Below are 26,596 nucleotides of genomic sequence, written 5' to 3'. Positions count from 1 at the left end.
TCAACGCTAAAATAAATCCCCTTGGGAAACCCACCCAGTGATGGTGAATGGAGCGGCCCTTGCTCCTGAAGGTTTCCAGAGGGAGCCTTCGCTGCCCCTTCAATGGCTGGGCTGTGTCTCTGCTGGCACCTGACTCAAGACCCAAGCACCTGCTTCCGTTTCAGAGGTGTGATCAGGATGCCAAAGCTCTGGGGCTCTGCCCCGACCACGGACGCGCGCCCCGTGGAGCCAGCTCCTGCCTCCAGTGCTGCCCTGCAGCCCAAACGCCACACCTTCTGCTCCACAGAGGAGCGCTGTGCAGTGTCCACATCTTCGTATTTATTTCCGTGGTGAGAACATGGAATAGACTCAGCAACCACTGTGGAGGGAAAACACCTCTCGTCGACTTCCAAGTTAAACCCCGTAACAATGAATTTCAACTGTTCCAAGTCTTCTGTTGACTTAACGTTTATTGAATCAAATGCTGAAGAAAATGGACTCGCTTTTAGATCTTGGCATGTTAGACAGGTGCCTTGTAAAGTATTTATGGTGGGATTTGCCTTCTAATACCTGGGCAACTTTGACAGTCACAACCCCACATAGCACACGGCTCTGTACACAGATGTCTTGCCCTAATATCCCAAAAGGACATTTTGCAGTACTAATTTTTCTCTCTCCCTAAAAGGCAGAAACCACATCCCACACTCCTCCGTAACTTCTTAGTTCAGTGTTTTAGAATAAATGAAGAAGAGGTGGGGGTGAGGGTAAAGAAAACCCAGCTTCCTGAGGCACAATGAGACAGAGACTCCGGAGAGGAGGAGAAGACAGCCTCTGGAGTCACCTGCTCAAGGTGTCGTCACAGTTCCCTTAAGGCCTGGAAGTGCTGTCAGCGACAAGGGAGTCAAGGGATGGGACTCAGTTTGCTGTAAAAAGAAGCTAAATGTGACTAGGAAACAAAGGGAAGCCATCAGTGGTGACAACGTGCAAGACTTGTGCTTGAGGCTTTGGTGTGCCTCTGTGGCCAATTTTTCAGACACCAGAACCGATTCCTGATGAATTATCAATATATAATCAAACAAAATATTGAAACACATATATTTTTTCAGAAGAGGGAAATAAAGGCACAGAAACCTGCCAAAATAGATTTTTTTCCATAAGAATAGTATGGTTGATTAAAATAGTTTATCACTAATAAAACTTGTATCACTAGAGCAGACAATACAAATTAGTTTTTTTAAAAATGACATTCACTGAATTCCTGGTCTGTGCATTCAATGTGAATAATCATCAAAAATATATTACAATTATAGGGTTGTAAGGAGTTCTGTTGGTGGTTTCTACACTATATTTACTATTTCAGATAAGTACCACAAAAAAGTATTAGATATCTACTGTTCCTCTGTATGTAACACATGGTGACTGAGGGTCTCTCTCCTACTACAGGCTCAAAGACGTCCCTGGTGAGAAACGTCTAGGTGACTTACTCATGATTTTTATACCTCTCATCAACGGCAGCCCTGGGCATCAAACTCCACACCTAGACAGTTCAATAAACTGTATTACACTTTAATAAATATTTCTGTGTACTTTCTTGTTTTCTGATTTTAAGCTCAGCTTAAATCTTGTCAAGGAAGCCATTTCACAAGAGGGTACATCACAATCTACTACCAGCAATATCCCTTGTTTATTAGAATCTGAAGATGTCCATATTACATCAAATATAAATATATATTATATTTACATTTCCTTCTTAGCTGTTCAATTTAGGTGAGTGTATTTATAGATAATGCCACTAATGCCACCACCATTACAATCCTCAGTGCAACTCCTGCTTCCCTTCCACTGGATGTCTATAGGATTAGACAGCGTCTTAAAAGAGATATTGTCCTTTTTTGTTAAATAAAAGGAAAGAATGGGTATCCATGAATGGAGATCTAGAAATTTTCTAGGAGATTTTGCTTAGTTTTTTAGTATTTCAAATATCTGGAAAATGTGGTCCCTTTTTGCAATGCTATTCTCTACTTGGGGACAAGAAAATAAAATATGTGACTCAGAAAGGGAGAGAGCCCAAAGAAAAGAGAACCTGCTTGTCAGCTCATTAATCTTTTTAGTAAAGATCTGTTTTAAAATGTCTGAATGCTATACACTATTATACAAAATCAATCTTCAGCCTTCAAAGCAGCTGGTACATTTTCCTAGAGATCTGTTTGCCCGCCTAACAGTCTGCTGCCTGCGGGGCCCTGGGTCTTGGTCACTTCCGGTCATCGATAGTTTTAATGAATTCCACTGCTGCTGTGAACTGCATCCACCAATACGACTCCTCTCCAGTCAGACAGCTGGCATAAAAGCTACTGATATACTGAACAGTGGACAGTAAACAGGGTGGATTTGCCTAGAAAAATGAAAAACAAGAGAGTCAATTCGTTAGATGTATACCTCTGCAAAAATCATTTAAGTTAACATCTTCAAATGTTTTTCTCTGAAAGATACCAGGCCTTATGTAAATACTCCCCAAATCCCCTTTCGGGAACTGTTCTGTAAACCCGAGCTACTCTGAGCAGCAATGGTACCCTGCAAAGGCAAGTTGGGTTCTAATCCCAGGTGAACTACCTAGAGCTTTCTATGCTGCAAGTCACTTAACCCCGCTGGTCCTTAACAAGGCCAAACCGACCCAGTGGACTTACTCAACATCCCAGGATTCCAGAATGTTAGATAAGGAAATAATTGCTGCAGGCAAATTGGGTTACCACTGGTTAGTAAGTGCAGGCAGAATCAGCTAAGAAAGAAAACACTAAAAAACAGTGTGTGTCTTCTGTTGCAAGAGGGAACACAGAACACCTGCTTTTTCACCTTCTTCGTGTGGCAAGAAGGACACAGAGGTGTTAAGTGGTTAGGAAGACAAGCCAAGACCTGTTCCTTAAAGTAAGCTTAAACTGACACACCACAAGCAGAAGCGAGAAGAGCAGGCCAACAGGAGTTACCAAGGCGGATCACTCACTGATCCTGGGGGCTTCTGACTCAGAGTTCAGGCTGCAGAAATACTGCAACATTCAGAATCAGTAAGACATGTGTTAAATGTACCCTAGGCCTCAACAGATGGGCTGACTGGACCACGTGAGGCGCCCCAAGCACATGGTCCTCCCCAAAATGTTCAAAATAAACTGTTCAGATGATGAAATTTCCATTTCAAAGACAGAAAAGGACAAAATGTGTCAGTACTTTTAAAAATAATACGGTACAATTACAAAATACGAGGCTAAAGGAGTGAGATGATCGCCAAATGTAGTTTATGTGACAAGTACTATGAAGAATTCAATGTAAAAGAAGATGGTAAAAGCACATTTATTCTTTCACTCAATATACTGAGCCCCAACCAAGAACTTCAGGCACAGCTTTAGAATCTGAAAATATTCATCTAGGCATCTGGTCCTGCCATCCTCTCTTTTGAAACCCCTGACTTCTGGACAGAACAACACTCAATGTTAGACACTTTTTTTCTGGGTAACACAGAGCTGGAGGCTTGGAAAAAAGCCAGGGCCTCTAACATCCTGTGACACCTGCGCCACCCGCTCGGAATGCGAAAGCAGCTCTTGTCACTGAGAGAGCTGAGGGCCCACCTTTATCAACACGAACACCAGAACAGGGACGAAGTCATCCGCTCCCGGGACGGAGTCCTCGTTGGCCAGGCTCAAGAGGTTCATGATGGTGGAGCACATGCGCAGGATGCACTGCACTTTGTCCCGGGGGGTCTTGTAGGCGCTTATCGTCCTGATTTCCGACTGCGCTGACGGCCACGGGGCCTCCCGAAGGTACACCTGAGCGAGACCACACGCAGGCACACAGAGCTCGAACCTCACGGCCGGGCTGGCAGCGAGCACAGCAGCCCCGTGGGAGGCCGGAGGGGAAGGCGCTGTCTTCCCCTTCCCTCCCTGAAGCCGGGCTGCGGTCCCTTCGCCTCCCACTAAAGACTGAGCTTAACTCCTTAACTTCTAAATGATTTGCCTTGAATTTTAAACTAAAACCACCTAGATAGCCACTAACAGAGGCAATGGCATACAGTAACACAGAACCTAGAATCCCTAAAATTTCAGCCTTTCTTAAATAGCTAGAATGGAACTTCTCTACATGTAGAAGCTGATTCCAAAAGCACAAACAAGTTACTTTTAAAAGAAAATAAGTTATAAATTAATATGTGCATTTGCTGCAGTAATTCTAGAAATGACAGATTTAAACAAAGACAATTAAAAAGTTTATGCTAATCGATGTTCCATTAGTGGGGATTTTAATAAAACAACCTGAAATTTTCCTATTTCCTAAGAGCTGTATTTTATGAGGTTAAAACTCTATGATCAACAATTAAAAGGCAATTTGGTGTCACATTCAGGTTCAATTCCCTCCTAGAGCCGAGGTGCCTACGTCCCAAGGCCCTGCCTGTGCTGAGGGGAGCTCCCCAGCCACCCTCTCCACCCAAATTTTAATCCTCGGAAGGATCTTGGAGAACTTCCCAGTTACGACTGAAGCAGCTCTAATGCAAAAGGGCGCTACATATTTTGTACTGCTTCCCTGAAAAACCGGTGCCGCGCGCGCAGTACACTGAGCAGCTTTCAGTTCGCAGCCCCCCCACGCTGTGAAACCCGCGTTACCTCTGGTATCTGAAGCGCTCTGTGGTTTGCAGTCACTACTTTAGATAATCTCTGAATATGTTCATGAAGAACCCTGAAACCGCCAAAACAAATATGTAAATATACATTTCAGAAAATAAGGTACACAAAGAGTCATAACTGATTTTTGAAAACATTTAAAATATTTTAGACTTATTTCTAAATATAATCACAATTCTAGTTCAGACTATCTCTTAGCTGTAGGATTCTATCTTGTCAAAAAAGTCACATCCAGGATCTGCTTAGAAGCGCTGCGTGAGCGAGGTAGGCGGACAGAGTGGGGAGGCCCTTCCTTCCCAGACCAGGGCCGCATTCCAAGGAGAAGGGAGGGGGCCCTCAGCCCAAGAACTGCCTGGCCACACTGGTTAGTATGCAGTCTGCCAGGAGGCGGAGGATCAAAAGCCAGAAACCAAAGACACTTAGATGGAGAAGGAACTCAGAACACAAAAGCTCTCATCTCACCAGTGGAAATAATTCAGCTTAAACAGGTGAAGGTTTTGACTAAGGCCACACAGGAGCTAAACCCAACTTTCCTGGCTTCTAGTGCCCCTCCCAGAACACCACGTCAGCTCAGCCTTCGTATGTAAAACCTGCGGACATGCCACAGAGGAGAAGGCAGGATAACCTGCTTCAAAGTTGCTCTTTGCGATAAACAGTTTCACTGTCCTTCCTCCTTCCTCCTCCCCAGAAGCCGAAAGCTGGTGCCCTGAGGGAAACAGGTCCCACTTGGGGCACGGACAGAGGTTCGGGTGGGCTAGGCAAGTGAGAGGCAGGCTGGAACGATCCTAACCCGTTCAGAGGAAAGTGAACTCTCAAATATACATGCTATACCTTATCATTTTCATGAAAAAGTCTTGGGAAAACCACTCATTACCCACGCTGACATCCTATTACGTGGACCCCTTGAGAGTCCCTGGCACAGTAAGTCACTGTCACAGCGGGAGGACGGGGCACAGCGGCCACCTCAACATGCGGGGTCAGAAACGGGGCTGTAAAGTGATGTTCAAGAAAATGCAGAAGAAGAAAAGAGAATGCTAAACCATCTAGTCTCACCGCCCCCAAATAACCAGCGTTTCCATGGCAAGAATTTATTTTTCAAGATTAATTTTTAGGATTAGTTTTAAAAACCAACTTTACTGAGATATATACACCATACAATTCCAGGTGTTTTTCGATATTCACATATATAACTCTTCATTCCTAATGACCAATGAGCGTGTCCCAGTGGCCAAGCCCTGTGCTCGAGGCCGTGACAGAGCGGTGAGTGCAGGCACCACGCTCCCGCTCTCGTGGTGGGCACGCCCAGCGGAGAGCAGCACTCATCAGGTGGCCACACAAGCCAGTGCACCAGAGCAGGAGCGATCCTGCCCTCCACAGGACACCTGGCAGCAACTGGAGACACCTGTGGGTCCCATGACTAGGGCTGTACGACTGGTTCGAGCATGCAGCGCCCAGAGAAGCTGCTAAACCGCTCCAATGCACATGCCAGCCTAGCCCCAATGTCAGAGGTGCCAGGCTGACAAGCATGACTTTAACCAACGTGAAGCTGCCACTGAGAAAGGTCCACAGGCCTAAGAGCGCCGACAGGGACGTTAACCTCGTCAGAAAGGCCAGGAAAGGCTTCCTGGAGTCAAGACCTAAAGGAAAGGAAGAGCTGAGGCACAGGAAATAGCAGTGCCTTCCAAAAAGGCCAGACCAATGTATACACCCCTCCGCCTGATTCCCCACATCCCTGAAAACAGGGTGATATCATCCTTTTTGATCTTGTAACTCTGATGGGTGAAGATCAGTAACAAAATGCATTCCTCTTAGGTACCAAGTCTCATGTACAGCTTGTCTGAAACATGGGGCTAGCTGATGCATCCCTAGAGAGTCCCACCCAGGCACTAAACGCAGAGGCACTCACTGGTCACGAAGTATGTCCCCGTCCTGGTTAGGGTAGAAAGCAAGCTTGAAAATCCGATTCATCACGCTTCGCTCAATGGCCAGCTGAGCGTCCTGAAGCTGCTCCTCACTCGCATTCTGCCATATGACGTCCTGGGCCATCACGCCATAAAGGTACTTTAGGAAATCTTCTACCTGAGCAGTTTTATCATCAGCTGCTGTGAGTTTCTGAAAGTCTCCAATGCAAAATAATAATTTTTAAAATATACTATCCAAATAATTTTAAAAAGGAAATCACAGAAATCATTTTAGCTATGTAAGCAGTATATTCTTAAAGCCAAAAGTGTCTGGACCTGGTTTATTTTAGGAGAATATGCAACCAAATCACTAAAATCAGGAGAAAGATAAGAGATATAAGAATTTAAGAGCAGGGGGTATATTATAAAAGTGATGTACTTTGGTTTAAAAAGTGAGAAAAATTGTGTGGATCCAAAACTTTACCAATTTAATCTATTTTTAAATAAAAGTCAACCCAATAAAAATAAAATGTATTGTCTGACATCAAAGTTTAATTAAGAATCCAGCCACAAGGAAATAGTAGGAATGATCCATGGACATGGACAACGGAATAAGGATTGAATGTGGCGGGGGGTGGGGGGAGCAGTGGGGGAAAAAATGAGACAACTGTAATAGAAAAACAATTTAAAAAAATAAAACAAAATAAAAGAATCCAGCCCTAGCTGATGTGGCTCAGTGGACTGAGCACCAGCTTGCAAACCAAGAAGTTACTGGCTCAATTCCCAGTCAGGGCACATGCCTGGGTTGTGGGCCAGGTCCTTGGAACTGACTGATGTATCTCTCGCACATTAATACTTCTCTTCCTCCCTTCCCCGCTCTCTAAAAGTAAATAAACAAAATCTTTAAAAAATTAAAATTCTTTCTTAAAAAAAAAAAAAAATACATAAAATAACCGGGAATTTAAAGAACTGCTCTTAGACATGTAGGTACCCAAACTAGCAAAACAAAATTTCCAAATCTTCCCAGCAATAAGTGGCTGAAGGGATGCTCAATCTAAAGGTCTTCGGTTACCGTGAATGAACTCCCTGATCTTCTTTTCTTTGCTCTCAAGCAGCAATCTCACACAGACGGTGGTAAAGTACCGATTGGCCACCTCCTTGTCCCGCAAAACCCTCTGCAGCAGCCTTTCCAGATGAGCCTGCGTGGTCTGCAGTCCTTGTCGACAGCGAGTAAGATAAGCAATGTAGGGGGCCCTTTTCCTAAAAGGAAATACGCATTGCAGGACACCACCAGATAGATAGAGTGCACACTTTCTTTGAAGACTAAGCGTCCTAATTTTTCTTTATAAAAGAGTACTTCATAGATTTTGGCGTTACAAATCAGCACATTAGTCTGCAGACTGCGGTCCTGAGGACGAATTATGCAGCCAGCCCAAGAAACAGACCCACTCTCATGTTCGTGGAGGAGATCATGTTCTGGGCTGGCCACTTAGCGACCAAATTCACTAGCCATGGCCGAGTCCCCTCACCCTGCTGGTCTGTTCTATATCGGAGCACAGTCTCCACGCTGGCAGGACCTCACACATCATAACTAACAGGAAAGTGACTGCTACAGAAAACCAAAATAAGAACAAAATGCAGGGTACTGCATCACTGGGCCCCTAAACACAGCGCCACTGTCTGCACAGCCTAAACGAAACAATCACAAGAGCACCGTGCCCGAGGCCGCAAAGCCTTGTCACTTCCTAAGCATCTCAGTTACGCTGTTCTCCTTAACTGTGAACGAGGGGCTGGTCACAGACAAAAGGCAGCAATTCCCAGGCCTGCACCTGCCTCTCTGGTCCGGGGACGCAGTCTTCCCCATCACCCCTAAAAACATGAAAACGGTATCCTAGTCATCCAGCCACACCTCTGCTAAAGCTCTTCAGTGCGATGCTTAAGTAAACGGTACTTCTGCTTGTAAGAGCTGCTCATTTATAACCACATTTCCAGACTAAACAGCCAGTGTGCGCCTCAGGAATGCACAGCCAGGTAAACAGAGCCAAGCACTTTGCAGTAAGCCCGGGTTCATTTCCAAAATAAGGACTGGGAAGAAAGCACTGCTGGGAAACTAGGTCTGCAGGTGAAGGGCCGGCACGCTACCTGTAGTCCTCGGCGATGGAGGCCAGCAGTTTGCTGCACGTCCTGTTATCAAAGCGGCACACGCAGCGCATGGTTTCCTGCAGCTGAGCCATTAAGTTCTTATCTTGTAAATTAATTGCTTCGGCTATTTGAACTTTTAAGAAGCATACAATTTCATTGTCTAAACAAAAAAAATAAGAATTCTGTTATCGTTGAGAAAACCCATGTGCTCATGTAAACTGTATTAGAACTAAGCTGAGTTGCCGATCTCAGAGAACACGAATGACCCAGCAGTAATCCAAGTGCCCTTAACTGATCCTAATATAAATGTATTACAGTGAACCAGATGGAATTGCCCTAAAGCTTCAACAAAACTGAACACTGGCAATTTCATATGGCTCAACCTACAAATTTAGGAAAAAATAAATGATCATATAGCAACTTACCTTCTGGGTCTGTGTGGTCTGGTAAACCGTTCCGTGTTGAATGGGTTAGCACTGGGAAAGCAACAGAATCCGCAGAGCAAAGAGCAAGCCTCAGTTTCTTTTTTGCATCTCTGAAAAATAAGTTAGAAATCCATTAATTTGTATATCCAGATGTAGCCACATTTTATGGACATTTACTATCTAAATTAACATGCTGCCTCAGGACTCAAATGTTTCAAGTGGGTCATAAACAAAAGGTGATCTTAAACTTACTGACACCTCTCTTAAAGCAACAGGCTTCCTAGTTACCCAAGGAGCAAGGCTGTAAAAGTGTTCTGGGTCAGGGCCAGTCTCTGGTCAGCAGAGGCAAACAAGTGCCTTTCGCCCTTCCAGCACGTACTGAGATCAAGGACAGGCGCCCCTGGACAAGCTTGCAATGGGGCAAGAAGCCCTTTCTTATTGCTCTGGTGCTGGAAACCTTCTTGTGCTGAGCCAAACCTGCTTCCTTTCAACTGCCAGCCACTGACTTCGGTCAGGTGTCACCCTCCACAATAACGCAGCTCTCTTCACAGAGATGCCACCACCGACGTTCTTTGTTTTAATTTAACCTTTATTGTGTTTTTTCCATTACCATTCAGTCCCCTTATGCAGCCCCCACCCCCAGCAACCACCACACTCTTGTCCACGAGTCCTGTTTCCTTTTCGCTCAGTCCCTCCACCCCAAACCTCCCTGCTCCAGGCCCACCCGCCAGCCACCGACATTCCTTTATCTGCTAGTGGCTGTGGCCCTTTCGGTCCTGCAGGGCGCAGGCCAGAGCTGCTTCAGAATGTCCAAAGCTGCCGTCCAAAGGAGAAAGCTGAGACGCCCCCGAGAACAGGCCAAAGCCTGCTCCTCCTGCAGGACTACCACCTGTCCACCTCACCTGACTAGCTCTGCGTCTTTCCCTACCCGCTTGTTTCCTATAAAATGAAGACTTCACAGATCAAGCCTATCAAAGGTAGTATTCACCCAGTTTGCAAAGAATCATAAAATATATAATGATAAAGTCATGGCTAAAAAATAAAAATTGTCTGTTACTCCCCTCAATTTTACTGCAGAAAAAAAGTATAAAGCTTCAATAATATTTATAAATAAAACAATATATTGCTTGGAGTTTTCTTTAAACTAATTGGGGGGGAGGTAAATATAAAAAAATACTGGGTGACTGCTCAATCTGGTACCGAGAAGGATGATAAACTGAGGGGCTCCAGGAGGCCTTCGGGGGGCAGTGGGTTAGTCAACAGTTCCGCAGGGGATCTCATCTCCTACCTCAGGCTCCCCCAACATTTCTCACACGGGCCGAGAGCTTTGGGGGGGCAGACGCGCTGCCACTTGTTTCAGTTTAATTACTTATGTGGTGGTGTGAGCTGAGCGAGGTTTCCTTTCACCCCCAAATTAAACAGCCTTGATACACAGCATCCACGCATGAAGCAAAGACTTCTCAGGAACAGCCATTTCTTTCTTATCTCTCTGCTTTAACGTTTACTAAGGGACTCGACAGCCACTTGACTTTAGGTGCCCGCAACAGTGATGAAGAGTCCAACCCCCGAAGTCCTAAATCCTGCAAAAGAGGTACCTGTAGGAGAAAGCCGAGTCCTGCGGGTGGGCTACTTGGCTCGCGGAGTCCGGCAGGTCGTCAGCGGAGATGTTCTGCAGGGCTTCTTCCCGAGGGGAATCGTGTGCGCTTTCACCATCACCCATAGTCTCTGAACGGAGCCCACCCCCAGAAAGAACTAGCAGTTAATTCTGAGCAACTCAGCATTGTTAGCATTGTGCTTTACAATAAAGAGTTCTTTGAAAAAGAAAGAAAACTTGAAACATTTAAACAAGATATGGATAGTAATGATAATGTATCAAGAGATCACTTATTGAGAAGGAATGGCTTTGTTTTTCATACCAATCCGAATTGAAAACAATGAAAGTCTTCCTTCATTTTAAACAGATAATACTCTGTAATCAGAATCACTGAACCACGGAACTGAGAGGGGCCTCAAAAATCGTTTTACAGAACACATGTTGTGGGCACAGAGCCCCGCCCGTGGAAGGAGGCGGCTGCAAACCCCTTGACTGGCCATGGGTTGAGGAGACCGCGTTTTCAGGCCTCCAGCCTTCTCCCAGGGGCTTCTCCCACTGCCCCGCAAGGAGCTGGGGTGAGCTCACAAATGCAACCAGGACAGGTCTGGAGTTCTACGACAGTTTTTATGTGTTTAACTAATCAATTTAGATAAAATATGCATGTATAAAATTAAAAGGAATAAAAGTTCCTTAGCGTAATAAAGATACGGTGTTTATATAGGAAAAATATCTTTATTGTTAGGAGATAATTTTAAATGCTTCAGGAAAAACCACATAGAGAGAAATGTGGGAAAATGTTAACAACTGATGTCTAGGTAGAGGGAATATGGACCTGCACCGTATCATTTTTTTTCAACATTTCTGTTGTTTTCCCCTCTCCCTGGACTCCTCTTAAGTCTTCCAGAGACACTCTGAGCATGCACAAGCATAATACATGCAGTATACAAATTACACTTTTATATACTTTTGTTTCCTCTTCATTTATCTTGGGGATTGTACCATATTTTTCCCAAAGCTATTCAAAAGTAGCTATTAAAAGGCTACTTTTAATGCACCTCTATCTCTGTGATACAAAAGTTACTATTCAAATCTCGATCATGACCATTACCTGCACTTTCGCAGTTCCCCAGGGCTCCTTCACTGGGGCTGGTTCGCTTAATGGCATTCCTGTACTTGTCCAGAATGTCCTCGGCGGCCTGAGCCTGTGCGCTGAGTCTAGGGCTGGGATCGTCTGCAGGGAAAGGAGAGAGAGAATGAGCTCCCCTCGGTTTGTACCGACTCCGAGGTTAGTACGCCACCAGGAGCATAATCCCAAAGGCCGATTAGGAGGTAAGACTTAAAAAGAGCACATATCTCAATGTTAAGAGGCACCATGCAGCTGCCTTCTCCCATTTCTAGGTCTGAGAGCCTTGCCAAAGCACGGAAGTGGGAGGATTAGCCCCACGTTCTCATCAGCACCAGAACTCTGCATGACAGTGTCAAAAAGTCCAGTGCAGACTGAATGGATGATGGGTTTCTATAGGTGCTTACACTCAGACCGCTGTTATTAGCAATCCAGGCTAGCACACCTTCCAGCAATGCATTTTATATGCAGACGTCATTTATTCAGACAGCTCCGTGCTGAAGGAGCAGAACAAGTCTTCAACTGAGAATTCAAGTCTTCTCAGTAACAATAAAAACTGCCTTTCTCCACTCTTCCTTCCTGGTTTACGCCAGATTTGAAAACGTCAGGCTTTCATATCCTAGCTTGCTGGCTCTCACCCTGACATGCAGCTGCCAGAGCTGAGCACTCTCTGCATGCACGGGGGTCAGAAGCCAGACCCTGTTGGGGAGTGCTGGGATTGGACATGGGTGCACAGAGAGAGACCTTATCACAGTTACATAGGCAGTGCTATCCTGTCAGCAGTAGCAACACATCAAAATGTTTTCCTAATGTCAAATTAATTATCAATTAATAAAGCAAAGGACTGCTACAGATCTATGGGACACAATAAAGTTCCGTAGTGGAATGTAAACTCCTGAGGTGAATCGAGGCCAGGCAGGTAACTACTACAAATGTCCACATTCTAGTAGAATCTCATTTTTTAAAAAGTCTAAAATCACAGAAAAATCACTAGAATTTATATATATGTGCATGTTAATAGCAGCTAATATTAATAGCAGCTAACATTTATTGAGCACTTACCACGTGCCAGGGATTGTGCTAAGCATCTTATATAAACGATCTCAATCATTGCAACAACACTACAGGGGGGTACTACTATCACCCCCATTTTATAGAAGAGGAAGTGAGGTGTGCGAGGTTAAGTATTTATGTTCACAGGCTCTTCTTTTGTTTCCATGAAAAAAAAATGTGTACTATTTTTGTCTCCATAAAATTGTAGTGAACTGTAGAAAGAAAGGATTTCCAAAGTAATTTAATCTTTCTGCTATCATGGCATTTGAATGCATGATAAGAATTGTAATCTCATCTTCTTCAAAACTTAAAATGATAAAACCTTAATCATTACAAAATCTTTTTGTTGCAGGGGGAGTACTTTTTGCTTTTGGTTTTGAGTGCTGTTGAGGCTCTTTTGAAAAAAGAACAATAGAATTTGGCTAAACATAGTGAAAGCCATAATGTTGCTTACAAACTTTATCTCTAGAATACTATTCTTAAAATTTTTAATCCAGGAAAATAAGAAAAACAAAAAAATGCTACACATATGAAGCTGTGAGCAGTATTTTCATAATAAAAGTTGGATTCAATTTAAATATCCAAAAGCAAGAGAAAGTTCGTACTGCAGTAAAATGTGATAGATTATCTAAGAACCAATGAAAATTATTAACAAACCAGCTATGTCTAGTAGAAACTTGGGAGAGGGTTTCTGAAATAACATGTGATAAAAGAATATACTTACATGATTCAGTCATGAAAAGCCATGTACATATATGAAAACATTAGGAGAGAACATGAAAAAAGGAATGCTTAGGATGGTGGGGTTATGGGCAGACTGTTAGGAAATCTCCTTTCATATCATTTTATAATGGGTTTAATGATAATTTTCAATGGGTCATTCATTAGGACTGGGTAGAAGTTTCTGTTTCGGTAAAGAAGTTAAATGGCTTGAATTAAACACACAAAAATGAAATAGTTTATTTAAAAAAATTATTCTACTCTACGTAGCTTCCAGTTTAAGAACCAAGAATCAAGAAAAATGAATTGCCCAGACAAAAAAATAATTTGTAACTTCTCCAAAATTATCAATTCAGCATTATAAAAACATGAGGTTTCATTGAGAGCATTCCATTCTGTAAACATTGAAAATTCCTAACACTAGGAACATGGTAGAGAAACATGAGTAATCTTGCCAAAAGGATGCCTTTCCATCCTTTAGTCAGTCTGTAAGCTCCTGAAGAGCAGGGGTCATGTGTGATTTGACTTCATGTCTACACACTTAGCACAGTGCCTGGCATGAGTCAGATGTTCAACAAGTATTGGCTGATTGAATGAGATGGGCTGGATTGCTCTCAGCAGGAACAAGTGGCCTAGAAGCACAGCTCCTGCCATTCAGAGCCCTTTATTCCAGGAAAGTCATGCATCGAATCAGGGATGTACGCTAGGACAAGGAACCACACCTGAATAGATAGACCTAGACATCAGAAGAACATGCATTAAAATGGGATTCTCACCTGTACTATGCTGAACTTTGAGGAGAATGTTCTTTTGAAACTTATCTCTCTCTCTTTTTTTTTTTTTTTTTTTTTTTTTTGGTACAAGAAGTTAAAGGGTTGGGTTTTTTTAAACTATCTGTAACATAGGCATAATTATTTAGTTAATAAATTTTTATTTAATGAATTTTGCATGTTCTGAATCCTCCCACTGCCTTAGTTCTTCCTGAGTTTGAGTCTCAATCCCTTTTTTGCTCAATTCAGTGGTCATCACAGTCGATCCTATGTAACAGGAATAGAGATGATCATGTGATCTCAAGCTATTTGGTCACTGGGTTTGGTTAAAGTATTAGCTAGACAAAGGACATCTGGAAGACTCCAGAAATCTACGACAACTATTATACAATCTCACTGATTACCAATGGCTCATACAAAATCACATACAGCTTGTGTTATATTTATATTAGACAGTGCTGATCTAGGCAATGAAGGTAAGTAAGGGTTAATAAAATGTTCCCAATAGGCTGAAAGCCAGCAACATAGCAGAAAGAAAACCTAGTGGGAAAGTGTTTTGTGGTCATATCCATGGCAATGAAACCTATCTTATTTTTAAATAAAAATCTTCATTTTAATTTAGCAAAACATAATTTAAAATCAAGATAAGGAAAAAAGAGGTGAGAAGTTAATTTCCCTTAGATGCTCTACAGTCACTGGAAACAGTACACAGCCATCAAACTCAAGGCTGTGCCATTAACACTACTTCTCACTCTCTTTCCTTTCAGGGTTTCACTCACATTGAGCCAAAATGAAGCTGGAAAAGACGGAAATGCTGAATAAGGTAAGAACCCAACCCCTAGCTGTATTTTCTGGGTCAATAGCAATGCTAAAATGATTCAAGCTGTAAAAAATTAGTAAAGTTTATAAATTTATGATATTGTTTGAACAAACACCTTATCACGAAAACAGGAAATTAGGTAAAACAGAATTTCACTGCAATCCTGAATAATCAAGAGCTACAGATGGAAATAAATTTAGAATTCCACAATCAATGTTAGAGAAAAGGTTAGAGAAAACTACTCAGTCAATGGTCCAAAGAGAAGGCATGCAGAGCACTAGGCCATCACCACACTGTCCTACACGGCACTATGCGTCATCATCCCACTAAGATGTCGAGGTGTAGGGTGTGTCTAGAGGCTCAGGACCAGGGATCTCATAAACGGAAGCTATGATAATGAGGATGATGATGGCGGTGGCGGTGGTCTGCAGGAAGAGCACACTGAGATTCACTGTGGCCGCCAACTGGGAACCACAAAGCTATGAAGAACATACTCCCCACTGTACACACACAGACACACTCTTCTAAAAAGGCAACGCTTATGGCACCCGAGAAAAAGTGTCATGAAATATGTGCTCTGGGAATGAAGGAGCCAGGAAGTCCATGGGTCTACAAACCTGTGAGTGTTGAGAATCTGTCAGGCCCCAGATCATCTTTGTCTTTTTCTTGTTTTTCTTTCTTTCTAAATGGTATAGGAGCTGGAAATTAAATAAAGTCAGTAGTGTGACACATAACATACTGCACTGCTCAGAAGACAGCAGTCATTTGGGGTTAGCTGGCGTGCCAACATTTCTAAGTGAAAGGAAAGTGAAAAGTTTAAAAGCTAAGAAATCCCAAGTGTCAATTGATAATTGTTCATAAATAGCATTGAAGGTTCTTAAAGAAGCTTTCAGAGTCATCTGCCACAGGAAGGATGATTTAACAAGAATCTATTGGGACTAAATCAAAACCACTGCCCTCTCAACCTCTGCTCAAAAACAACACGTTCAGAACTCGGAGCCTCACTCGCCCTCCGCCTCCGCGGGCTTGAGCGCGGCGCGACGGCCGTGCTGCTCGGCTCCTGAGTGCCCAGGGCCGAGAGGAGGCCTTCGGAAGAAGTCCCTAGCTCTAACCCCGGATGGTCTCTCCTTTCAGGAAGAGATGCTTTTGCAAACTCAAATCTCAATATCTATTGGTATGATGCCAGCCTAGTCACAAAAAAAGACCAAATGATTTTATACAACTGCCTATCCAAATTAAACACTCACGAATAGTCAGGGCATAAACATTCTCAAAGAACATAAAACATTCAAAGCTTAAGTTTATTCCAGGAATGTAAAGGACGAACTTCAAATTATCAGTTTAATTACTAATAGCATCCCTATTTCCTGCAATAATTATTGGCAATACATATCGAAAGCCCTACATGTCTACCATCAGTGGCATATGGCATTTAAACAACCGTGACTTGCATGATTTCCATTTATGAAACCACTACCACTTCCTGCAAAAAATAAGAACTGTCATTTCTAAAGCTCTGCCTTAGCATTCACCTGTGCAAAACCATTATCTTCACCCTGAAAACAGCTAGAAACAAGCCCAGCAAGCCTCAGAGAGAGAGGAGTTGAGATATTGGCTCTCTGAAAGAGATTTTGGGGCTTTGCTTCTTGTTGCTAATATGGCATTCTGATATTGTATAAAATTACCTTTAGGCATGGCAGAAACAAAACGTTTTCTCCACCAAGGTCTGTTCCTGTCTGGTTTCTCATCATCGCTATCTTTGCGCTCTTCAGTCTGTAGGAAAAGTTTGATGCTTTATTTGGAGTTGGGTAGCAGGACAAAGTACTAGGAAAAGGATTTCATTTAGTCTGTGAAATACAAATACCACTCAGGTTTGTCTTAAAAGCAAAACTGTTTTCATTGCTAGACAGGGAGTTTCCGGAACATGGAAGTGAACCTTTCAAGCACCAAATGATCTGCTTGAGGGTGGGCACTATCTCATCACTGTTAGTAAACTGAGAGCCTAATATGGAGCCTAGCACGGAGAGGGCACTTAATACAACCTTACGGAGTAAACACAATGCAAATAAAGTCTAGAGGGGTAGTAGAGATGGTAGCAGTAGCAATAGTAATAAAACTGAGTCCGTACTATGTGCCAAACACTGAGTGTAAGGATATGTATTGTCTCATTTAAACCTCACAGTAGCCTGAGGAGATAAAAACTATTATTAAGCCCTTTTTATAGATGAGAGGTTGTCACACATCTTCCCCAAAGTTGTACAGCCTGTATGTGGCACAGCTGGGACTGAAACCTAGATCTGACCAACTTCAAAGTTCATGTTTTGATTACCAATTATGTTGAGATATCATTAAGACCACATGTCAAAGGACAGGAACTATAATTCCTTGACTAGCCCATCATGTGACCTTAAACAAATCATTTAATTTCCGTTTCTACAAAACTGGAACTAAAAATACCTTCTCTAAGGGGATCCATGTAGAAGGGGCCCACTGACCAAATCAGGGACAAAAATAAATGACAATAACAAACCCATTCATTAAAACTGAAAACCATGGGCGCATAGATATAATTAATAAGTGAGCAAATTAAAAATTTGATGAAGAACAGGTATTTACATATTTTCTAAGTACTCCCTCTCCCCCCAAAATACTTATTAATTACAAAGGAAAGTCGTAACTTGACAGTGGGGAACCTGGCAGACACCACCTTCATCAAATGATCCAAATGACCATCACAGGCAGTGAAAGGAACATGTTGTCACATTAGTGCCAAGGATGAATAACCTGAGAAAGCATCAAACAAACCCCAATTCTAGAAATGGGCCTGTCATTTTTAAGCATGTGAAGGATCATGAAAGTCAAGAAAAAACCGAGAAAATATTCTAGGCTGAGACTACAATGACAACTAAATACGAGATGTGATTCCAACCGGATCCTCTTACTATAAAGGATGCTCCTGGGACAACTAGGGCCACCTGCACGAATGGGGCGTGAGAAGCAGACGTAGTAATGGACTGCTTTTAACTTCCTGACGCCGACGGCCACACCACGTGCAGGAGAAGGTGCCGGTGCGTAGGAAACTTTACACCCAAGCACTCACAGGTGAGGAGCATGGCAGCATCAGGCCGGCAACTTACGCCCACAGGCTTGGCGTGAAAGGCGGTTTTTATCTACGTCCAACTTCTTGGTAACTATCGTTGTTTCAAAATAAAAAATAACACATTGGGAGGAAAAAAGAAAAATAACAGCTAACCATCTTGGAAGAAAACTGTGAGGTTTAAATGAAATTAGATGTAAAATTACTTGGAGAAAGTTTAAAATGTTATAAAAATGCAAGCTCACTACTATAAAACCAAAGTACGCTAGTACTTCACACGGATTATATGGTTGTGAATATACTAGGTTGACAAATCATCTTTCACTGTGACTGCTGTCCATCCCTAATCCTAGATGTCTATGATCCATGTTAATTTCATATATCCAGAGACTCAGGCAGACGGAACATTAAAGCTGGCCACTGATCGCAATTTCTCAGGCGTGGCCTGTGTCCCATACCTCTCCTCTTGAGGAGTCCTTACTCGGGGATGAAGATGATGAATGAGGTGCAGCCACCAAGGAAGTAGCACCAATGGCTGCGGCCGGAGGGAGCTCTCGCTCTTCATTCCCTGGACGTCGGTTCCAGCTGGGGTCACTCATGGGTCTCCGGACAGAAGATACTATATCAGAGCTCCTGCTGCGAACTAATCTCTCAGGGTAAGAATGCCTTTGCTTGAATGCCTCCATTTCAGCTAGCGTTAAGACATGGGAACCAAAGTTTGGCAGCCTGGCCTCATTTCCTCCCACAGCTCCTTCCAGGATCGGGGGGTCTGGTGGTGGATGCGATGGCCTGGCATAGTGAACCTTGGGCCTTACCACAGCAGAAGCCCCTGGAACACAGGAAACACAGTTGGCAACTGAGACAGAACTGATCCAACCAAGGCATGAGCAAAGGGTTTCGGTTGCATTGCTTCGTCCATGATAAGACAAGTCAGAAAGCTCACTTGATGCCCTGGCTGGTGTGGCTCAGCTGGTTGAGTGCCATCCTGCAAACCAAAAGGTTGCAAGTTTGATTCCCAGTCAAGGCACATGCCTGGGAATGTGCAGGACCGGTCTCTGGTTGGGGTGTGTACGAAGGGCAACCGGATCGATGTTTCTCTCTCATATCAATGTTTCTCCTTCATATCGATGTTTCTCCCTGCCCCTCTCTCCCCTTCCTTCCCCTCTAAATAAATAATTTTTTAAAGCTCACTTGATGATTATTTCAACATATATACAAATATTGAATCATTATGTTGTACACCTAAAACTAATATAATGCTTTATATTATATTATATTATAAATATAATATAATATTTATATGTCAACTGTATCTAAATTTTTTAGAAAATTCACTTGACTAGTTTACCTTCGTGTGAAGACAGTGGATCAAACATGGCAAGCAGAGACTCTGACTGAGAAGGGGGGGAGGTCAGCTGGTGGGCACCTAAAACAGACCAGCAAACAGTGAGACAAAGTCAGAACTCATGATTCAGGGAGCACTTCAACACGGTGAAAATGGTTCTGACATTTTCCCAGTTTTCGAACTCCTTTCGTCAGGTAGAACTTGGGCATTATCAGGGGAAAAAGAATCTAATGAGGATCAAATTCTTATTACTCCAAATTTATATTATGTTTTTTTTTCTACACACACGGATTTTAATTACATTTAAGTGGTCTATCCTCCATGTGCCTGTTACTTCTAAGGGCCAGACTGGGTCATGGTTAATGCAAAGGTGACAGAGCTGACGATGTAAAGCATCAACATCTCCACAATGTCACAACTTCCCGAGTCTCACCCTCCACCTCTAGAAATAGGGGCAACACTACCTGCAGAAGGAGTATAAATAAAATGTTGTAAAAGGTGAAATTCTAGTACTGCTCTCAGCAAATGACAATTATTTAAAAATTCATATTAAAATGAATACTACATTATATCATGAAACAAATTCGAATTTTTAAATGCACTGTTTTAAGCTACAGAGTAAAAGATAATTCCTCTAAACATGTCTAAACAATCAAAATCTGAAATATTAAAATAAGTGTACAGAAGCTAACACTTTCAAATATATAAAAACTGTTACTCTATAAACCTTTTCAGTCTGAACTACTTTTTGATAATGAATGACAGTGTTATGTGCCTTTTAATTTTTCCTTTTGTTCTATATCTTATATTTAACTTCCTTTACAAAAGTTACAGAAATAGAATATCATTATGAAAGATAGCTTAGAATATTCTCAAAATTTTGACCTTAGGACACCTTTACATTCTTTAAAATTACTGATTGATTATATCTATTGATATTTACAATATTATAAGTTAAAACTGAAAAGAGATATGTTTTTATCCATTTAAATAAACCCATTAAATGGTAATACAAATAACCCTTTATAATAAAAAATAACTATATTTTCCAAAATAAAAAATAACAAGAGTGACACTGTTTTACATTTTTACAAATACCTTTTCTACATGGCTAGATAGAACATAGCTGGATTCTTATATTTGCTTCTGTTTTGAATCTGTTGCAATATAACATTTTGGTTAAAGAATATAAAGAAAAACTGGCCTCAAACATGTAGTTGGAAAGGGAACGATATTTTAATAGCCTTTCCAGTAATTGTGGATATTCTTCTTTGATACTGCACCAAATCTTGACAAGTATTTCTTTAAAGTTTAGTTACAATGTGGAATCTGAAATTAAGTCAATGAACTTTTTATACTGGAACTATTCCCTTACGCCTGATTTTAAGACTAACTATATATATTGCCAAATTATGTCCCAAAGTGCTATAACAATTGATAATATCACCAGCAATGGATAAGTCTGCCCGTTTCACCATGAATGTGATTGTTTTAAAGTCATTCTCATTTCCCCTTCTTACCATGAGTTACTTCATCCATGTCTGGACTAGTGACAGAATCTTTACCCCCAAAATCAGAGCTGCACTCAGATCTCAGGTCTTCAATCTTATTGGGAATATCCTCAGAGGTTGCACTTATGCCTTTAAAAAGAAAAAAGAAAAGAAAAAGAAAGCAAAAATAAACAGAAGAACAAAATAACCACACATAAAGTATATGAGATTTGGAGAAATATAAATATTCTCAATTTTCTTGTGTTGCAGTTCTATACATGTGAGTTGTTTGGTGTTATATTCTTTATTGTACTATTGCTTAAATACATTTCCCTTGATTTGTCCAACATAACCAGAATTACCACGTGGTATCTAAATAGAATAGCAGAGGCTGCTAACAATAGACAAGGGTTATAGAGGGAACACATACAGGTTGCTGGCCAATGACTTCAACATGCTGTACAAAAGCCACACATTAAATCCTCACAGATTTAAGATCCTGTAGAAATAACTGGTTTCTGGAAATTAATCAGCTCTTAAATAAAACATCTCTCTTTGCTATCAACTTCATAAATGGGAAGGTGGGAACACACCTTGAAATCCTTATTCCTTAAAACAAGACAGACATACCCGACACAACACTGAGGCCTGGTGTGCTGGGGCGGGAACTGACCTCCCTGACATCCGTATCATCAGATGTGCTGCCCAGTCCAGAACAGCTCTCCAGTTCCTGCAGACGCTCCTCCTGCTTTAGATCTGGGGCCTCTAAACAGAAGATGTGGGGTGTCACATTAGTGATTCTGTTAGCCTGCCACCGTTTCAGCTTCTGACCCAGATGATGAAAGCTACTAGGGCATGAATAAAATCAGTGTAAATAGATTTCTAAATCTGGGCCAATTAGCAAAGTTAGTTGAAGCAAGTGTTAAAAAAGTCAAGGTTGTGATTTTCATCCCAATCTAGGCTAGTTCATTGTGCAAAGATGGAAAAACTGATTCCAGGTCACTAATCTCACAGAGTGTGCTCTTGGTTAGCAACTAAACTGAACAAAAGAATATGAAATAATAGCACTAAATCAACCACTTTCAAAAACACAACTCCTATGGACGTTCAAAAGATAGGTAATCCTACTGTCTATCTTCTTATGTAAAGGTCGGTATGCCGGAATGTGTTACATTATACAACACATATCAGGATCACTTAATTATTCTTGAGCCAAGTAGATCAGACATAACGTAATTCAGACACACAGTTATTTATATTTGTATTCCAGTAGTTGACATTTAGTTGAAGGCAAAGATTCATCTTCATAATCATAAGAAAAAAGTAGCAATGCAATACGTAAGAAAAAAGTACAAAAGTACATTAATAATAATCGTACACAAAGTAACTCAGTACTCAGATACATTAGGTATCTTTTTTTATTCTTATTTACTAATTATTGTATTATTTATTTTTAAAATTATATTTTATTGACAAGGCTTTTGCAGTTGTCCTTTTTCCCTCATTGGCCCTCCTCCATCCAGCACCCCCCATTCCCTCAGGTAATCCCCCCACCACTGTTCATGTCCATGGGTCACACATATAAGTTCTTTGGCTACTTCATTCCCTATAGGATACTTTATATCCCTGTGGCTAGTCTGTAATTACCTGTTTGTACTTAGTCCTCTCACCTCTTCACCCATTCCCCTACACACCCCTCCCATCTGTTGACCATCAAAATGCTCTCTGTATCCATGATTCTGTCTCTGTTCTTGTTTGCTTAGTTTGTCTTTTTAGATTCAACTGTTGATTGCTTTGTATTTTTTTTTCATTTTATTGTTCATAGTTTGGTGATGATGAACACCTTTAGTTTTGGGGTTTTTTTTGAGAATTACAAGTACTGTATTTTATTCTATAAAACAATTATGCTGTTTCATGCACCATAAAAAAAAGTTACAAAATTTTGTAGCCTTCTGATGACTCATTCAGAGCATGGGGAATATTTCATGTGTTCATTAAATGAAAATCATATGTAACTATTTATGTGTCCCTTCTACTTCATAACCAGGAAAACACGCATGTCAATTTTCTAAACAAAGTGATATTTTACACATGAGTAAATTTTAGTGTATGCTTACTAGTTTACTATTTCGTTTTATCTTCCGGTACAGAAAATTTGTGATACTCCTGAAAATACCTTTAATATAATTACTTTGATCAGAATTTGTAATATATAATCCAGTTTGTGATGGTGAATAAAATTTTCTGATCTCTTGAGGTATGTGTTTACTTTTGAAATTTACAGAAGAAATAATAGCCACTAACATATACAAGCAATGTGATAAAATAATAATCTTGCCACTAGTACAATATCTCTAAAATTCAAGTATAGGAATCCAACAGTTCTCAGTGATAATTCCTTCTGGCCACAGACCATCAGGTAGACACCTGTCTGGCTGAATATTTTTTCATTATTTCTCTGTTTGGTGAACTTCCATGTTGTTTGATTTTCTGGATCTTCTGGGTTTTTCTAGTTTTGAAGTTGTATATTCCTTCTTAGTTGTGATGGAGACTCAGCGTGTCTGTCTATGCCTCCATCTTAGCCGGAAGTCCCCTCTTTTAGTTTTTTCTTGTCTGAGAAGCTCTTTATCTGCCTTTCAATTCTAAATGACAGCTTTGCTGGGTAGAGCAATCTAGGTTGTAGGTCCCTGCTTTTCATCACTAATATTTCTTGCCAATCCCTTCTTGCCTGCAAAGTTTCTTTTGAGAAATCAGCTGACAGTCTTATGGGAATGCCCCTGTAGGTAACTAACTTCTTTTGTCTTGCTTTTACAATTCTCTCGTTTTACCTTTAACTTTTGGCATTTGAATTATGATGTGTGTTGGGGTGGGCCTCTTTGCATCCACCTTGTTTGGGACTCTGTGCTTCCTGGACTTGCATGTCTATTTCCTTCACCAAATTAGGGAGATTTTCTTTCATTGTTTTTTCAAACAGATTTCCAATTTCTTGCTCTTTTTCTTCTCCTACTGGCACCCCTATGATGTGAATGTTGGAACTCTTGAAGTTGTCCCAGAGGCTGCTTATATTATCCTTGTTTTCTTGGATTATTTTTTCTTCTTGTTGTTCTGATTTTTTTTTTTTTTGCTTCCTTATGTTCCAAATCATTGATTTGCCTCTCAGCTTCATCCACTCTGTTGTTTCCCTGTAAATTGTTCTTTATTTCAATTAGTGTATCCTTCATTACTGACTAGATCTTTTCTATTCTGCTGAGATCCTTACGAAGTTCCTTGAGCATCCTTGTAATTAGTATTTTGAACTCTGCATCTGATAGATTGCTTATCTCCATTTCATTTAGCTCTTTTTCTGGAGTTTTGATTTGCTCTTTCATTTGGTCCATGTTTCTTTTTCTCTTTATTTTGGCAGCCTCCTTGTGTTTGTTTCTATGTAGAGCTGCTTTGACTCTGTGTCTTGGTAGTGTGGCCTAATGTAGTAGGTGTTCTATAGGATCCAGTGGCACAGCCTCCCTTATCACCCAAGCTGGGTACTCGAGGCTGCCCTTCCAGTGGGCTGTGTACACCCTCCTCTTGTAGTTGAGCCTTGGTTGCTGTTGGCAGATCAATGGGAGGGATTTACCCAGGTCAGTCAGCTGTAAGGACTGGCTGTGACCACTTACCACCAACCTCCATCCCCCATGGAGGATCAGCCGTGCAGGGGCAGGGTGGTGGTGCTCTGACGTGGTCTGTAGGTGTCCACTGGGTGCGCTGGCCCTGGGGTTTCCCAGGTGGTGCAGGCCAAGGTCAGCCCCTACCTGTGTTTTGCCTGGGGCTGCCTTGCCTGAGCTATAAAGCAGTCTGAGATGGTTGTTACTTATGCTGGGCTTGGAGATTCCCAGGCAGAACCAAGCTGTGAATCTAGGCTAGTTGCTGCTAGTGCCAGGCCTGGGACTCACTGAGGCCAGCTGTTGCTTGAGAGGATTTAGAGTGTTGTGAAACATGAGCCAAGACCAGCCATTTATATGGAAAAGCAGCTTGGGTGGGCCTATAAGTTGGGTTGGGCAGAATCTCTGGGGATCTCCAAGGCAGCCCAAATAGTGTTAGCCAGGTTGATGGGAGTCTCATTTATGGCAGCAGATGGCTGGCTCTATCGGGGAGGGGTTAGAAAAGGGACAATGGCCTCTGCTGGCCTTGATGTCAGACACTTCATTTCTTCCTGTATGTCCCTGGTGCTTCTCAAGCTGCTATCCCAGAGCTGGAGCTCAGAGGTTATGAGTCTGAGATGAGTCCCTGTGTGGGTTCTTTAAGAGAAACTGCTTAGAGCTCCAGAAGTTTCTTCCACTGAATCAATTCCCTGGTTTTTGCAGCCAGAAGTTGTGGGGACTTTTCTTCCCAGCTCTGGAACCCTGGACTGGGGGGCCTGGTGTGGAGTTGGGACTCCTTGCTCCCAAGATATCATCTCTCAAATTTTTATCCACTCCACATGGGTGAGGGACCAGCCTGTTCTGCATTTGCACCCCTCCTACCCATCTGGATGGATGTCGTTTCTTTTTTTTCCCCCCATTTTTAAAATTGTTATTCTATTCCAGTTGTCCCATTCCCCCCCAGATTGCTCTCCCCTGACCCACTCTCCTCCCCTAAGATGTGGTTTTTTTAATTCCATAGTTATCAGACTTCCATTCGACTCGATTTTTGGCGGTTCTGAGTGATGCTTGTTCTATATCTTAGTTATAATTCTGATGTGATTGTGTGAAGAGGCACTTGCGTCTGTCTATGCCGCCATCTTGACTGGAAGTCCCCACACAGGGTATCTTCTAAAGGGTCAAGTTCTCCCCTGGGATAAATCTAAACATGATTACCAGGCATCCAACCACTCAGGGTCCCTATTCTGTGGTGAGTCAATGGAGATACTGAACTCAATGTCCCACACAGAACCCTGATGAGTGTCTGTCATTTGCTTCCAAAGTAGCAGAACACACAGTCAGAAAGTACTTGCCACCTTAGCCTATGCCATCCTACACCATTTTTTTCTTGATGAACAGAGAACGCCCTCACTAATTTCCCATTTGAAATTCTCAGCGGTATGATTGCCTCACACTTGTTAAACATAAACCTGACAAAATGTCCATGATACAGAATTTGGAATACCTTACATTTAAAACTTCTGTGCAAATCAAAATGCAAATAATGACAGCATACTAACCTGAGTCACTTGGCAAAACCTCTACACTCCAAGCTTCACTTGTTGTCTCTGATATGGTAGAACCAGTGCAGGGGTCAAGAAGTACTGACCCTGAACCTGGCAGGCACAGTAAACTGCCTAACATGTTCTCTGCTGCTGCACCTGTATAACCAGTGGGGAGCAAAAGGTTAACAAAAGTCCTGAATGGGAAGAGCAGTGCTAATGGAAAAAAGCCAAACACGATGCTAACAAAATCTCTACTCTATCCACAAGAAATAAGCCAAGGTAAGAGTCATTTCAATCAATAGCACCACTAAAAAC

General features: G+C 41.9%; 1 protein-coding gene and 1 pseudogene across 6 annotated transcripts in view; both read right to left on the bottom strand.

Annotated features, from left to right (window-relative positions):
* Positions 1 to 431: 431 nt before the first annotated feature.
* Positions 432 to 26,596, bottom strand: part of GAPVD1 (GTPase activating protein and VPS9 domains 1) — a 62,008-nt gene continuing 35,843 nt past the window's right edge. For 3 of the 6 annotated variants that reach the window (XM_090274721.1, XM_090274723.1, XM_090274722.1), the window contains 16 exons: positions 26,297 to 26,437; positions 21,751 to 21,885; positions 21,151 to 21,270; positions 19,634 to 19,711; positions 18,744 to 19,114; positions 16,874 to 16,961; positions 15,806 to 15,886; positions 11,811 to 11,933; positions 10,704 to 10,833; positions 9,109 to 9,218; positions 8,684 to 8,843; positions 7,614 to 7,801; positions 6,547 to 6,760; positions 4,623 to 4,695; positions 3,597 to 3,794; positions 432 to 2,371 (listed from right to left, as the gene is read on the bottom strand). In XM_090274721.1, the coding sequence (XP_090130847.1) occupies positions 2,231 to 2,371; positions 3,597 to 3,794; positions 4,623 to 4,695; positions 6,547 to 6,760; positions 7,614 to 7,801; positions 8,684 to 8,843; positions 9,109 to 9,218; positions 10,704 to 10,833; positions 11,811 to 11,933; positions 15,806 to 15,886; positions 16,874 to 16,961; positions 18,744 to 19,114; positions 19,634 to 19,711; positions 21,151 to 21,270; positions 21,751 to 21,885; positions 26,297 to 26,437 (2,351 nt within the window). In that variant the 3' untranslated portion in view covers positions 432 to 2,230. The remainder of the gene's footprint in view (positions 2,372 to 3,596; positions 3,795 to 4,622; positions 4,696 to 6,546; positions 6,761 to 7,613; positions 7,802 to 8,683; positions 8,844 to 9,108; positions 9,219 to 10,703; positions 10,834 to 11,810; positions 11,934 to 15,805; positions 15,887 to 16,873; positions 16,962 to 18,743; positions 19,115 to 19,633; positions 19,712 to 21,150; positions 21,271 to 21,750; positions 21,886 to 26,296; positions 26,438 to 26,596) is intronic. The other 3 variants (XM_090274724.1, XM_090274726.1, XM_090274725.1) reach the window with 2 other exon arrangements.
* Positions 14,862 to 14,951, bottom strand: LOC150013725 (small nucleolar RNA SNORA32; annotated as a pseudogene).

Source organism: Furipterus horrens, unplaced genomic scaffold, assembly GCF_987537825.1.
Source record: "Furipterus horrens unplaced genomic scaffold, mFurHor1.1.pri manual_scaffold_4, whole genome shotgun sequence".
Taxonomy (NCBI): Eukaryota; Metazoa; Chordata; class Mammalia; order Chiroptera; family Furipteridae; genus Furipterus; species Furipterus horrens.
Note: the sequence above shows the minus strand (reverse complement) of the source record. Positions and strands in the feature narration are given on the sequence as shown.